This window comes from Oxyura jamaicensis, chromosome 1 (assembly GCF_011077185.1).
Source record: "Oxyura jamaicensis isolate SHBP4307 breed ruddy duck chromosome 1, BPBGC_Ojam_1.0, whole genome shotgun sequence".
Lineage (NCBI taxonomy): Eukaryota > Metazoa > Chordata > Aves > Anseriformes > Anatidae > Oxyura > Oxyura jamaicensis.
Window position 1 is genome coordinate 192,943,155 of NC_048893.1, and position 16,126 is coordinate 192,959,280.

General features: G+C 38.9%; 1 protein-coding gene and 1 non-coding gene across 3 annotated transcripts; both read left to right on the forward strand.

The window, feature by feature from the left end:
* The first annotated feature begins 558 nt into the window (after positions 1–558).
* CCDC82 (coiled-coil domain containing 82) lies at positions 559–15,659 on the forward strand. 2 transcript variants are annotated; one of them, XM_035328367.1, is made up of 9 exons: positions 559–614; positions 1,131–1,683; positions 2,330–2,549; positions 3,693–3,785; positions 5,689–5,813; positions 6,627–6,797; positions 12,853–13,058; positions 13,154–13,195; positions 13,604–15,659. In XM_035328367.1, exons 2-7 carry the CDS (start codon positions 1,138–1,140, stop codon positions 13,051–13,053), a joined length of 1,356 nt encoding a protein of 451 aa, XP_035184258.1. In that variant the 5' UTR covers positions 559–614; positions 1,131–1,137; the 3' UTR covers positions 13,054–13,058; positions 13,154–13,195; positions 13,604–15,659. The 2 variants fall into 2 exon arrangements, with proteins under 2 accessions (XP_035184258.1, XP_035184249.1); XM_035328358.1 differs by lacking the exon at positions 13,154–13,195 and having other exon boundaries at positions 12,853–13,038.
* A 201-nt stretch (positions 15,660–15,860) lies between these two features.
* TRNAP-AGG lies at positions 15,861–15,932 on the forward strand. Its single transcript has one exon. It is a non-coding gene; the product is annotated as a tRNA-Pro (tRNA).
* The last annotated feature ends 194 nt before the right edge of the window (positions 15,933–16,126 follow it).

Below are 16,126 nucleotides of genomic sequence, written 5' to 3' on the forward strand. Positions count from 1 at the left end.
GATGCCCTGGCACAGGCTGCCCAGAGAAGCTGTGGATGCCCCATCCCTGGAGGTGTTCAAGGCCAGGCTGGATGGGGCTTTGGGCAACCTGATCTGGTGGGAGGTGTCCCCGCCCATGGCAGGGGTTGGCACTGGGTGGGCTTTAAGGTCCTTCCAACCCAAACCATTCTGTGATTCTATATGAACCATTCTATGCCCTACAGCTGCTAGTGGCCACCAGAATCCCCCTTGTGCCACGCCTTGCAAGCCCACAGAGCCTCAGGAACACACCTGTATTAGGCTGAAACGCCATCACAACCAAGCCATCGCACTCCAACGTTTCTCCCGCCGCCAGGCAGGGACCTGAGTGCCAGGAGGACGGCAGAGCCGTACGCTGCGGTGGGGGCAGGACTCGAACCCGGGACCTCCAGCTCCCCAGCACCGCGCGCCAACCTGCGAACCCCGACCAAACCACGTGACACCCCCGCCTCCCAAATGACCCGTCAGCACTTCCGTAAACATCCCGGGAGCTGAGTGACAGGGCGCGGCAGCCAATCGCGGCGCGCGGCGCGCTGAGTGGGGCGGTAACCTCCTCTCGGCAGCTGGCGCGCATTGAAGCGCGGGAACCGCTCGCGGTAACTAACAGCGGGTTAGGGCCGCGATAGGGCGCGACACGGCGCGACAGGCCGCGACATGGCGCGACAGGGACCATCGGCCTGTGCCGTGGCGGCGGGGGGAGAGGGCTGAGCTCCGTTGGGCCCGGTCCGACTCCTGTCGGGGCGTCCCAGCCCCGCCGGGGGGTGGGGACAGGGCCCGGGGGGACACCGGGGGAGGCCTGAGGCGGCCGGGCCCGAGCCCTCTGGCACGGCTGTGGGCGGCAGATGTGGAAGGGGATGATATTCTTAAAGGTTTTTCCCATTTATTGAGGCTGAGTGGAGGTATTTCTGCTCCTAAGCATGCTTTGAGGAAGGTCTGCCCTCCTCAGAAGTGTTGAGTTTGGTGTGGTGATGTTTTCTGTGTGTCTCACTGAAGGATTGTTAAATATCGTAGTTTTACGTGGTAAAACTTTTTTACGTGGCAGGCTCTCCCTCCTTCTTTGGAATAATGTAACAGGTGTGTTGTCTTACCGGTGTTGTGGTGTGTTGTCACAGCTTCCCGATGGAGGCAGAAGCAGGTGTCAGAAGGTACGAAACAAGAAACAAGACAGCAGGAACTGAACTGTCAGCCAAATCCCGCGTGGACTGGAGACGCACTAAAAGGGAGCTCATACTGCTTGACAGCGATGACGAATCCTCGATTACCTCAGAGGAGGAAGAGTCCACCGAATCTACCGTATCAGAAGATGGAGTGGGTGAAAAAGACAAAACTTTACTGAAGAATGACATTTTGGATCAGGAAGAGAAAATCCACAGTGGGGAAATAACAGATGATGAATGCGTTATGCCTGGGAAGCGTAAGAGGTTGAACAGCTCGGTACTGCACGACAGTGATGAAAGCGAGGACAGTGATATCCTTGTTAGGAAAGTTTTTGCCAAACGCCACTGTGTAATTAATGAAGATGAGAGTTCCCAAGAACAGCAGCCTGATAAAACCTGCCCTACAGAAAATGTTTCTCCTAATAGGAAGCAGAAAGTATTGGCAAAACTGAAAGGTCTTGCAAGACAAAGAGCATCTCGGACATCCTGTGGGAGTGAAAATTATGAGGTCTGAACTTTATCTTGGAGCTTCAGTTCCACCACTAAATATAGGGGAAGATGGCAATTAATAGATATTAATCAGTAGGATTTTTTAATTTTGTTTTGATTTTTATTCATGACAAATCAGTAATCCTGTCACATTTCAACAGTTGTCACATGTTAACTAAATAACAATATTGGCTGCTGAAAACCTTTAGTTCTAATTTAATTTTCATCACCAAGGATTTAAGAATTTCCTTTCATTTGCTTTTTCAGGTGTTCTGATGACTGAGCAGCTTAGAATGCATGTATCTGTCTATGTTGTCAGAAAGGGAAAAAATATCTTTAATGTTCCTTTTTCCTTAGAGAAGAGACACATGAGAGGACTATCAGATTCCTCTTATCAAGAAAGAATGTACCTGTTGAAGCACCTTAGAAATCTCATGTTACCTTAATTTCTATTCAGTCTGTTTGACCGAAGAGAGGTACATGGAGATTGCTAATTTAAAGCAGAAAGTAGTCCTCATGTAGTACAGAATGACGGATTTTTTGAAATATATTATTTCTTATTAACAACTACTGTCATTAGAAGGTCCAGTAGATGTAGTATTTTGTTAGTGCAGATACTGAAAATTCCTGATTTGCTTTTGAAATATATTTTTTAATTTAATTAGGATACCAATAGTGAAACAGAAATAGAAGAGGAACCGTTCTGTTACCTCACACCAACAGAAGAAAGTGAAAGTGACAGTGATAGCCTGAAAGACTTTATAGTTGACGATGAGGAAGAAGAAGGTGGTGATGACGACACAGAGCAAGTAAAGAGTGAAAAAAAGCAACAAAAAGAACTAAATACATCAAATAGTGAATTGCTGGCATGCTACATCCCACAGTGTAAGATCAAAATTAGTTACAATTCTATATTTATAACTTGTTTTTAGTGCCGTAATAAATATTTATGGGCTCTAAATACAAAATAATACTGTGTAATGGGATATGATAGTTTAAAAACAGAAATTCCTGAACAACTTTCATTTGTGAAAGTGCTTGTGGTTTCCACAGTAAACTTTTACAGTCCTTCTGTATCTTATTAAAGGGAGGGTATAATTTGGAGAGAAGGACAAGGAGCAATATTGCATAGAAAATTCTTGTTGTTTGGTCTGCTTTAGAATGAGGCCACCTATGATGGAATCATTCCTTTTGAGACATAAAGCTGTTATCTTGCGATATACCCCAAGAGCAAATACATTAATTCTGGATCAATTCTATTTTAGAGAATGACATAAGAATCTTGCTGTGAGTTAGGCTTTTATGTTGTGGGTTGTGTTTTTGTTGTTGTTGTTTGTTTTGTTTTTAATGTATTTTTATTTATGGCAGTGACACTTGGAAGCACAGGTCTGTAGGGGTTTCTGAATTCATTGGTCAGTTTTAGACAAGCTGCATGGAGTCAGAACACTTGTCATGTTGGTGAGATTCCTTTTATGTAAACTGGTATCTGGATGGAGGAGAAACTTGAACCAGAAGTTTATGCTGGTTTTCTTCTTGCATACTTTGTTGTTAGAAGGAGGTGTGTACTGACAGAGTAGTCAGTGCTAGTGTAGATGGTTACACGCCTTTGTGGTATGTGTTCCCCAGTAAAGACATGAGCAGAATTATGTTTATTTGAAAGAAAGTTAGGAAAATAAAAACCGTAAGCCTGACCTTCTGTTGTTTGCATTATTTCCTGCCATTCATAGAACAATTTATTTTCTTTAGTTTGTGTTTATAGCTCCTATATTGGGCTCCTGATGAAAGGACATGTGTGACTTTAGGACATGCTAAAATTCACTAAGATTATTGGGATGAGAAGCAATATTTGAATGCAAGATCTTAAATAAGAGGTTTTGATGTGGGACATTTAACATTATTTTTAAATTCATATTTAAATGGCTTTAAAATTATAAATTAACAATAATGGAAAAAAAAAAAAAACTTCTTATGTGACAGTCACATTTGCTTACATTTACTTTCTTTTTAATTCTGCTTATTTTTTTCCAGTATCTCGCTGTAGTCCTTATGTACACTTCCAAAGAATAGTAAAGGCTTTTCTCATAAATGCAATTGATGACACTTTCCTGAACTCATTGTATGGTAAGTAAATTGCATTTAAAATTTAATAGTACATGCAAAGACAAAGAAAGGCATTTACTCTTGGAAAAGATGGTCTCCCGATTAGAGTGTAAGTTTGTGACTTGAAATCCCTGAGATCTGTTTGTAGTTTTTCAGCTTTGTAACTTTAGGAAATTAATCTATCTGAAATGAGCAATCTTAGAAAAGTGCGTGGACTTAATTCTTTTAAGCCCATAAGGCATTCTGAGGTGTAAGGAAGTGTTTCTGTGTTGCTGATCAGTAGTACTAGTTCCAGCATGAAAGTAAAATTAATTTCAAAATAGGCATCTCGGCGGAAAGATTGCAAGGTCAGGTGATTTTTCAAAATGTCATGTTTTGAAGTCTTTTCTGAGAAATTTGATAGTTAATAAATAATTTTCGTTTTGATGATTATTCTGTGTCCTGATCTTTAATGTTTGATCTTTGAGATAAATTTCAGCTGCAGTCAGTACTTCTTGGCTTGTTTTTGCTGAGGAAGTGGCTTTTGGGATTTGGCTTGGTGAACCTTAATGGCAACATGGTGTCACCAAGAAATCAGGGTGAATGGAGAAACTGAAGTACACCACAGGCTTTAGAGTAAAGGCTGTGTATTCTTGCAACTAAAAACATCTTTCAGCTACCACCCCTGGTTCTTTCAGGTATTGCTCTGTTTTACCAAGTGCAACAAGCTTACAAAGAGTAATAAGTAAATCTTGCCAGATTTATGTTACGTGACATTCCTTCTGTTTCATATTGTATCTGCTGTAGACAATTATTAACTCCCTGCCAAGGTGCTAGTAGTATATCAGCCATGAAGGTAGGTTAGAGGATGCATTCCGAAGAATATTATATATTATGAGCATTACAACGTTACCTAGCATTACAATACATTTTCAAAACACGGAATGGATTTTTCTGAGTTCGTGGAAGTTAACACAAGTTAACTAGTTTGAACTAAGAGCCCATAGTTTAGCGGTAGACATGCTTTTTATTATGAAAAAAATTTAAAAGTCTAGCACAACCTCTTTAAAGTTTGCAGTATAACTGAGTTACTGAAAACATGTAAAGCATATATAGAAGAACAATAGATAGTAATTATGGTATCTATAATGATAATGACAATGAAATGTTTTTTTATAGAAAAGGCTAGATAAACAGTCATCCTTGGATAACAGCATCACTAAAAGAGTAGGAAAGGTAACTGCATTAATAGTGTTTTTCTGTACATGCTGAAGCCTGAGACAGTAAGAGTTGGCCTGCACCAGTGAAACTCCTGGTTAATTCCTGGAATCTAGCACATATCTGGGAGATATTCGTGGAATACTCGCATTTTACTCGTCTTACTGGTTTATTTCTTTTGCTTGAGTAAATATTTGGAAATATTTATGCTGCTTAACTCAAGGCATGTGACTGGGCTGCTGAAGGCTAAAGGTCAGTGTCTATGTGTTGCTCAGAAGTGATGGAGAAGAGAGCTGTCAACATTTCTGCTGGGAAGCTACTCAGTAGTTTGTTTTCATGTATTACAACCTTCTCTTGTACATTATGAACACTTCACATAAGCTGGGTAAAAAGAAAGACTTTCTCTATTTTTCTTTTCCATTCTTTTAAATGGCACTGAGTGAATAGTTCTACATTTGGGTTGACAGCTTTTCACTTTAACCTCTCTTATAGAGTTTATTCATGTAGCTTTTGTGATACATACCTGTAAAAGAATTAAATGCATTAGTTTATCAAAAAGGCACGTATCACTTGTCTGGATAACAGTAGTAGATGTACTCAGTAGTAATTTATTATAATTATTCATGGTTCTTAGTATGCAGAAGCATAATGTCCTTGAAAATTTTATTTGAGGTAATTTGTACAACATATGATGGTCAGGAAATCAGTAATGACTCTTGCTGAACAGATGGAACAAGACAAAAGAAGTATGCACAAGATATGTTGCTCTCCCTTCATTATTTGGATGACCGCTTCATTCAGCCTCGTCTTGACAACTTAATCTCTAGAAGTCGCTGGAAAGATCGGTACAAGGTATGTTGCTTCTGCTTTAAACGGTGAAGTGGTCTCCATATCATACAGTTACTGACAGATTTTTTCGGTAGTATAATTTTCAACAAAGGTGCAATACTCACTATATTTATATATATATATATATATATATATTTAACAGTCTCATTGCTCTTTACCTTATGTAACTTCTTTTGGTACCTGCAAATGTCAGAAATATTTGTGTGTTTATGAATACACAATAAACATTTAGATAAGTGTTCGGATTTTGTTCTCTGTGACCTGAATGCTTCTCCAGCTAACTTAGCGGATGCTATTTAGAGTATTTTTTGTCACTTGTTCAATGTTATAACAAAATGTTATCCCCCTCCCACAAAAAGAGAAACCAGTATGTTCATAATGAATCTTCTGCTATTTCAAAAATGTGAAGCCAAGAAGTACTGGAATACTATTAGTGTTGTAGCTGGGGTGACCTAGTAATCACTGCAATAATGGAGTAGGAGCAGTGGTGAGATACAGTGTATTTATTTGAGGTAGACCCACTGATATAGTTGCCCTGACCACAGCCCCAGAAAAAAATAAAAACAAAGACGGAGAGATGAAAGAAAAATAACTGCCTGGATGCAGGGGTCATTTAGGCCTGAAGCTAAATGAAAGAAAACTTGGTAAAGTGTTAGAAAGTGATTGAGAAGTATACGTTTGCAACTGAATGCTAAAAAACTTCGCATTTGAATCTCTTTGGTTTCTCTACTGCAAATTGTGTGCAAATAGATGGTAATCAGCAGTCTGTTCGAGTTTATGGAGATTCTTTAATGTTATCTGAAAAATGTTTTTCAGGAGCGTGTGGATTGTTACCCAAATGTTCGCATAATCTTGAAAAATCCAACACATAAGTTTTGTCAGGCCTGTGGAATGAATCGGTATTGTAAGTTTAATGTGCTACTGTCTGGAAAGCTTTATAATAGCAGAACCTTGGAAGCAGATGACTTCATGTCAGATGACAAACAGGTAAGTTCAAACAAGCACCTTATATAATTATTTTTAAGCTTTGTCTAGTGTTACGGAAAATCATACAGCAAATAGAAGTCCTGTCAGCACCTGTAACGTCTGTAATGCCAGAGGCAAAAGTTAAGCTGATGTACTTCACATCTGAACTCCTGTTCATTTTTTAAAATGTGAGGACCATTTTGCAGTTTTGAGGAGTATTGATTTGGATCTAGCTAGGAGTTGTGAAGGAAGTTCCTGTGAAAATGAGGAGAAATAGATGCTTTCTTCCATACCTCTGGCCCTTTCTAACATCTTAGGAAGGAGGTCTTGAAAAGTATCTTAAAAAATGAAACAAAACAAAAAAAAACCTTTTATCAGTAAATTGTTGTGTTTTTTTTTTCTATGACCTTTGTTTTTGCCTGCATCTCTGTCATTGGTGTGCTGTTTCCTCCCCACCTTTACTGCTTACTATTAGTACCTGTTACAGCACATGCACTTGCACTGCATGAAGTACTAAGTATCTTTTTTATCATGATGTTCAGCTCACAATTGGAGACAGTGTTCCAGCACGTGATAGATTGAATTGAAAACTATTGCCTTCAAACCAAAATTAAGATTTGCTTCAGTTTTTCTTCTGTTTCAAATCTCTGCAGTCTGAGTCATACCCAGGGCAGGAAGGAAATGCTCTAGGTACATGGTGTCCTCTGCATGTTTGTCTTCTGTGGTGCATGTGGAGGCTGTTTGAAATTGTCTGTCAACCAGGCTGAGAGCACACACGAAGATTCACATACTGGCTGAAGTACTAATACAAGCACTTATCAATTATTTCTAAAGTAGTTTTTGTTGTTGTTTTGGCAGAGGATGTTCAATAGAAGATTGAAAATCCTAAGCATATGATAAGGAAGGGAGAAACAGCTCTAGTGGTAAAGAAACTACACAATTGAGTGTTGCTCTGAATATGTCTGGCATTCCTGGTTTTTACCAAGTACATGAGAAATACTGTGCCCTTTTTTTTTTTTTTATCTTGAATAGATCCTATCTCCTTGTGCCAGGAGTCTGAGGCTTTAAATCAGGAGTGACGTTTGCCTCAGAGTTACAAACGTTCTAAATATCAGAATGCCTTTTCACTGAAATTAGATCACTTGAAAGCCCTTTACCTTTTTGTGTGCCTATAATGCCCTTAAGACCTTCCCAGCAGCAGTCGTGCATTGATTAGCTTTCAGAAACATTATAAAAGTAACCGTATGTGTAATAGACAGTCATCTCAGTGGAATGACTGCTTTCTACTTTGTTGCCAGTAAGGTTTGTTCTACCTTGGGTCACTAGGTTTGCTAATTCTGTGCCTACTGCTTCAGCATTAGGAGCGTCCATGTGCATTCTTATTGCTCTTGTTCGCTGTAGGTCAGAACATCGAGTGAAATAGTGCCACTGTCATTCGAACAGTCCAAGTGCAGCCTAGTCAAGATTTACTGCTTCATTCTTCAGATGTTTTCACATCTGCTTTTTCCCATGTAGCTATTCACCCAGGACAAAGTATCTCGAGATCTCAGATGAATTGACACTTGAAATTGTTTATCTCCCTTTGAGAAGACTTGTTCCCAACTACTTTGGTACATTCTAGTCAACCTTTTTTTTTTTTTTTCTTTCCTGCATTATCAGAACAATTTGTCCAAACTAGAAAACATTTCCACTTAGGTAATCTTGTCATCTTTTTCTCACACAGCTGCCTCTACTAGGAGATTTTGGATTAAATCGTATTTTTGAATGAAACATGTCTTTCATGTTGTTACACACTGTTGCACTAGGCAGCCATTCTAGATGACTTGAGCAGTCACCTTTGTTGTATTTCACAGCGGAGACTTTGTAAGAGCTTGAATCTTAAGAACCTGGCTGTTCCCAGTATTTAGGTGTCTTCACAGAAAACTTACAGCTAACAGTAACTGTTATGATTATATATGCATGTGGCCTTCCTAAGTCATGTAATTGACCTCTTATGATGAACTCAAAACATGATTTGTGAAGGATAAAGTATTGTTGTATTTGTGCACCAAGCTGTTATCCAGCTTCTGCCTTTCTCCTTACATCTCCTCCTTTCAGGAGATGTATTTCAGGAGAAGCTATATTCCTTTTCTTTGTGCATGTAAAAGAGTTTCTGAATACAGATGAAGTTCTTCACGGTACTTGCTGAAAAATGTGTCAGCACAAGATGTATTTACAACATGTTTTGAAAAAGGATATAATAGGATTTCTTACAGAAAAATAAAGTGAAGCCCTCAACAAACTGTAGGCTTACCTTACTGAAGCTCAAGCCTGGATAGTTTGCATCTCTGTAAATACTCTAAATTAGACATTTGAGGGACATCAGTGTGATTATCATTATGTCATCATAATGGGCTCTGTATGTGATGCAGAATCTAGGTAAATCTAGGTAACTGACAGGTGTTTTTTTTTTTTGCTGAACAGATTACAGAACCTGATGAACAGTAGCTGCTAATATTGTTTTGATAAATATGAGTATGATAATTGAGAGAATTTGGCTTTTCCCCGTTTTGCTAAAGGAAAATACGAAGTACTTAGGATGCGGGGAAGCAATCTTACTAGCACTGCTACTGCAGACCATAGTACAGTCATTACATTTAGAGACCCCTATGTCAGGAAGATCACTAACTAAAAATCACTTTTGCGCAGGTAATATGTGCCTTATCAGAAATAAGTGAATTAGCACAAGAATTTAATCTTTACTCAACATCCAGTTTAACTGTAGAAATAACAGTAGCAACCCCCTCACTGCTGGCCAAATGTTGTCCTGCAATGGCTGTTTTTCATTTTGGGAAACGCTTGAAATATCCTACCGAATATTAAACTAACTTGCTTGTTCATTCTTATCCTCTTCAGCTTAACAATACAAGATGAGGGTTTTCTTTGCCCTGCGTAGCCCAGCATCTGGTGAGATGGTTGCTATGTGCATGTTCACTCAGTAGAGCTCAGGGGCTGCAGAACAGACCCGGGAGAGTGAGTGATTGAGCACTTTCCAGTAATTTTTACTAATGGCTTGCTAATGCAACGTTCCTATTCCTATGGTGATCTTTAATTGAGACTGTTAAAGGTACTGTTGTCTTTGAAGTTCTTCTGGCAGTGCATTGATCAACTTGTCCTGCCAATTGAGGGAAAAGAAAGAACAAAAAGGGCACACAGAGCTACATAAAACTGGCACTGCAAGAAAAATAATTGACTGAAAGGAAGCAGATCAGCACTGGCAGATCAAATTGACTGGAAACACATACTTGGACTATTTCTAAAGTTTTATTTGAAAATACTCAAGAAAAGTGGATGTGTAGAGAACAAAAACAGACCTCCAACCCTCCTCTTCTGCATAAAACTTTCCTTTTCTCTCATCTCTGAAGTATTCTGCTTTGCCAATAGGCCTGAAGAGAAACAGCTGTTCCAGTTTTGCTTAGGCTTGCAGCGATTGTTGTGAGTAGCTGCCAATTCCCATCCCTCCATGGTCAGGGAGAATTGAACAGTTTGGAGTTGTAGGTGTCCCCTACACTTTTCTGCTCCTGCGTCACCTGCGTTATGAACTGTTTTCTGCTCTCAGTCTTGGCATTGTATTTCCATTTATATCTGTGCTTAGAGGACATGAATTCAGTCACTACGTGTTATGCTGTTGTCAGGCTATGCTCCTGCATTCCGTACAAAGTGATTTAACACCACTTTGGCTGATATGGCCAGCTTGAGCAGATAAGTTAAGCATTAGGATAGAGTCACTGAGAACTGTGAGGGGAAAAAATTAGAATGTGTACAGTGCTGAGATTCTTTCCAAAGCTGCATTCTGAAATAACATTGTATTTTTAGACGATCTTCCTTGCTTTAAAAACACAATGCGTAATGACATTATATGATATTTAACTATTTTCCTCTGGCACCTATCCAGTCTGGGAATTCTGTACACCACACACATAAATAAACTATGAAGCTCTTTGCCACAAGGCACTTTGGAGGCAAAAACTGTAATTGGGTCCCAAAAGGAATTAGACAGGTTCTTGGGGAAGCTCCTTCCATGCTATGGAATGTGATAGCTGAGATGATACAGAACGTCTTAACTGTTGACTGCTACAAGTTGTATGATAATACCATAAACATTATGGTGTATGTCCCATATATTATACTAACTTCCTAAACATTTCCTGGTAGCTGTTGTAACAGGGGAAGAACTGGGCCAAGCAGAGTTTCGGTCTGATGAAGAATGGTATCTGATCAAACTGTGTTCCAGATACCACACTTCACTGCTTGGACTGCACCTCATTGCTCAGAATGCTTAAAAAGCTATGAAATACTCCATGAAACACCACGTTGCATTTTTGATTGTCTCAGTGTTTGAAATGGTACTTCTGGAAGTTTGAGTCAGTCAAGGCTTTGCCTTGATTGGTAGGTCTTGCACTTTAGAAGCACTTACTGCACACAACGTAAGCCTTAGGTTTTCAATTTGGGGTGTGAGTAGGAAGTGGAGCTGCATGTAGGTACGTGTACATACATGATCATTAGAGAATTGCACTTTAGTAATAGCATTTTTTAATCTCAGGCTGGTTACATTTTCAGTTCATAGACATCTATGTAGGTCAGATCAAAAGTCCTTTCAAGTGAGTGTGCCTCCATTGACTTCAGTGATCAGTTTATATCACCTGAGCTATTAGTTAATATATTTAAGAAATGAAGTGTATTTATGTATTTAATAATAAATTTAAATTTGCATTTATATTTATAAACATCATACGAACTAAATATGCTTTTCTATCGCTGTCTTCGTCAACAGATGTTACTAGAGGTAGGTTGTTAAAGTGGGCCAGATGTTTTGGGAGACTGCTCACAGATGCAAACATTTGGTCATGCATTTAGCAAAGTTTGCTGAAAATGCAGGATGTAAGCATTGATTAAAACTTAACTTTCTAATACTTTAGAAGGGTATTCAGGTTATTACCAATGGCAGCAATGAAGAGCATCACTGTTGTGGCTCAGAAGAGATAATTTTACAGTAAATAATGTGGTCTGTTGAAATGTGTGCGTGTAATCTGAAATAGCAATACAATCACAGCTTTTATTACTGACGCAAAGAATTTTGACCTTTAGCCATTTATCTGCTTGTTACTCTCAAAGATGTGACAAAACATCAATCCAAAACAATGCTGCCCTTGAAGGATGTTTCTGGCATTTTTGTAGTAATGCTAAATCGGTTTCTTCTGTGTGCATCAGGAGATGAGTTTCTTCATGCATACGTTTATTTTCCTGCTTTGGAGGGTAGAAAACCTGACTCTAAAACCCAACCAGATGTAGATTTCTTATTTGATAGTCTTTGCCTCCGTGGGTTGAAATAGTAATTGGTGCACCAATTACTATCACAGGATGTCCTGAAATGTAGGTGAACTTCGACTCCATCTCCCTGTGCACACCCTCGATTTCACATACTCTTAGTGAAAGTTCAGGATTTCTGAAGATTCTTAGAACCAGCCCATGTGCATTGTATAAAATCTTACTTTTTTGAAATCTATATGCATTTATTAAGTATATATGCCAGTGCACATACCTATTTGTTTTAATACGTATATACTAAAGAAATACTGAATATTACTCAGTCTACAAAACGCTAGAACTGGTGATTCCTGACCCTAGAAGTATACTACATTTTAAGGAAAAGTCACCAAATAATTCCTCTTCCTCTGCTTTCACAGTATGATGGTTGTCTAAAATGGTAGTGATTTTGTAACAAAGCTCCCCCAGGAGACAACAAAGATGATAGTAGTTATAAATGTGGCTGCGTACAGCTTTTGCAAGAAAACAGTGCTGATATACTGCCATTGCTTAGACTTGCTGACTGCCTGCTTGCTCCAAAGTTGTTCTGTGGTAGTGAAAACTACATGGTTTTACTCTGAATTTATGCATGTAGTGTCATTTTATTTATTTCATTTTGAAAAAATGTTTCCAGATTGAATGATAAAATTTTATTAGGTAGACTGAGTTGGCCATTCGTAATATTGTCAAGATGATGATTGTCCTCCCTGAGAAAATAACTTTGTTCTAGGTTTTGAAGGTTGGCGTAGTATGTGCTGATCGTACAAGAATTTACCATAATTTGAAGCACTTCAAATACAAGTTGTATGTGGATTGCAGTTCCATTACCAAGTTGGATGGTGTTGAGGATGAACCAGTTAAAGACACAGTCGAACGGCTTTTCAGTCACCTGGAAGACATGGGGTGGATTCAGAAGGTATGGCTGAGTTAGTTGATGTATCCTTTTTCAAGGAGACAAGATAAAGCTGAGATATAATGTTTCATTTAACTGTAAAGTTCTGAATTATTGGTCTTTGATAATAAGAATTTAGTTTAACCATTCATCCGCTTCTGCTGGTCGAGTCTCTCAAACGGTATGCCCCTGCTTTCACGTACGGTTTGTATCAGCTTCTGACATTAAGCTTTTTGGCAGCTGCATGATCTCTGGGCTGTGCTGGGCAGGTTCCTGTTTCATTTGAAAGCAGCAACACAACAAAGTCAAGCTGTATGTAACTCATGAAGACTGGAAACACGTACATGAGGCACGGCAAGAATACTTTTTGCTTTATGTTGAAGTTCTTTGGCTGTTTCAGTAACACTTTATGAACTATTTGAAGACAACTTGGAGTACTGTTGTGTTTAACAAGCTTTTAGATATCTTTTGCTTCTGAATTGTTATTGGCATGCTTGTTAATGTATTGAAGAAAAACACAAAAAGCATTCTTTGTGTAACTCAGTTAGTAAACCTTGATCAAATAATACAAGTTCTATTTGATTTGCAGAGATACAATGATCTTGAAAACTACATGAATGATGCAGACAATTTCCAAGAAGAAAAAATGGATTAAGTGGTCATATAGCTCTTTGAAAGACGTCTTGTAAAGAACTGAATGACCTGTTTTATCTGCGTGCACTTTATCTCTGCCTGGTCTTCAGTATTCCTTTTAGGCTGTATTATGCTTAAATCCACATGTCTGTAAACCATTGTGTAAGAATATGCTGTATCTTCTTTTCATCTGTGTAAATAATAACCTGAAGTTTTACAAAATGGATCTTTACAGGTCACTCTAAGTTTCCTCTTACTCTTAAGTAAACAGATACTGAGATGTTATTTTTGTGGAATAAAACTTCTGCCTACCTATGCTGAGCTGCATCGGGGGAAAGTGGGAGATGCTGAGACCTTTGGAGGTAGAGATATTTGAAAAGATGAGACTATGTTACACAAGAACGTATGACTTGCATTGTACCTTCCTTATAAATTTGCAAGCCTGTCCAATCATTTAGAATGATAGTTATGATGAAAAGCACCCAAATGCAAAGACTTATTTCCGCTCTGAGGTATCACTATAGACTGTTGCAAGGCAACAGAGGAACTATTCTGCAGTTCTGACTACATTTGCAGCACAATAGTCATTCCCCTCTTTAGAGACTAGGTGATGAGTCACTTCATAGGCCTCATACAGGCTGAGTCTGGCTAAGCCATCTAAACGAACACTTGGGCCCACAGTGCTGTCTCTGATACACAACTGAGACAACTTACTGAGATTTCAAATGTCAAATTATATTGTACAAACATAATGGCAACTACTTGCAGTAACTAAACAATTAAGAGAATGGATTAGTGCGGCCATGCCAGCTAAGCGAGAATTCTTCCAGCATAATCTGACAACAGAAAGCAGGAGTTAGTCAGAATCATGATGCATGGCTTACCATGGGGCATGGGGCATAGATTTTTGAAGAGCTGGGTAGGGTTAAGTGATGTATTGTTTGTTCTGTCCCTTTACTTTGTGCTGCATATAAAATTAATTAGATGTAGCCTAAGAGAAGGTGCTTGGGGTGCACAGGGTTTTGAATCCAGCTAGGGACTGTTCTTACATCCTTCTGTATGCACATACTCTTAATAGTCTTTTTGTGCCTAAACAGCTTGGTAAAATGGACAATACTGCTAACCCTCCAGATTTTTTTAACAAGTTGCTTTCTCACAAGTGAAACTAATGGAACCTAATTTTTCAGGTATTTGTCCATCAGAACTCCTCGTGCTTGATATGCCACTTTACTGGTAACATGCTGATTGGGTAGGCAACTACTGCCACGTGTGCCATGTCATGGTCAGAATCTGTTGGCTTTTTTTCTATACAAACTGTAACTTAAATTTGTCATTTAGTGGCTTTTTTTCCAGCATAAATTGTAAGTAATGAAGTACTTCCATATCTCAAGGTGTTGAAATTCAGCAGTGGGTTTATATGGTGGTAGAATGAGCCGATGTTGTCAGTTCTCTATCATACCTTGTTATTAACAAGATTTACAAACCATGATGAAAAATCCCAGTAAAAAGGATGAGATTTACACTCAAGTAAACTTATAATTGAAGACATTATTTTCATACCTTAACTGTCAGTTAAATATGTAAATATTCTGAGATTTTATATATCATATTTATCTCCCTGGTTACCAGAGCTGAAGAAACTCGTGCTTTCTATTCTCTTTCCTTGTCCATCCCTGTTATTCTGGGACTGTTGGTGGGAACACACCCATCAACTTAAAATTACTGAGAAATAGTTATGTGCACTGGCATGTCCCTTTTAGGAAAATCAATGCCAGTTGAAAACCTGACTTCTTTCTGATAATGAAATCTCTGTACACATTAGTTGGTATCTCTAAAATAATATTTGTTTGGTGTAACATATTCTCATGAAGGAAAAATGTTTTGAAATTAATGGGGTTTGTACCACTTAATGGTGTGCGCTTTCGCAGACTGTTCAGAATAGTCTTAAATCCTGCTGCCGTCTGAATTTTCTGAAAGCTCTAGAAAATGATTTTTATGTTAAAAAAAAAAAATACTGTAAGAATGAATAGTCAGTTTCTCATTTTGCCATGTTTAAACTGAATGCAACCAAAATAAAAATAAATAAATAAATAAATTGGGGGAATTTGGGGGTTTTGAGTACTTATATATCTCAGTAACACCTACATTTAGATTGAAAATTGTCAATTTATTCCGGTGATGAATTTTGCTCATTCTGATTTTTCTGCATCATTGGCTCGTTGGTCTAGGGGTATGATTCTCGCTTAGGGTGCGAGAGGTCCCGGGTTCAAATCCCGGACGAGCCCTTGTTTTCCTCCCCAGTGCACAAACAGGGGGGTGGAATATTATTGGATGCGAGGGCAATCTGGCTGCAGTATCTGTCACCGCACTGATCATCGGGGCTGATTCAGCTGATCTTGCAGGCTAGGGGGCTGTCCTCTTCCTCCCTCACTGCTCCATGTGCGCCCCTCCCGACCTTCCCCGATAGAGACCCTACAGT

Bases quoted from the DNA above. Each gene is read 5' to 3' on its own strand.
- CCDC82 (XM_035328358.1), top strand. From the start codon at position 1,138: ATGGAGGCAGAAGCAGGTGTCAGAAGGTACGAAACAAGAAACAAGACA. The intron at 2,550-3,692 runs GTAAGATCAAAA...ATTTTTTTCCAG, and splicing joins GGCATGCTACATCCCACAGT to TATCTCGCTGTAGTCCTTAT. The intron at 5,814-6,626 runs GTATGTTGCTTC...AATGTTTTTCAG, and splicing joins GCTGGAAAGATCGGTACAAG to GAGCGTGTGGATTGTTACCC.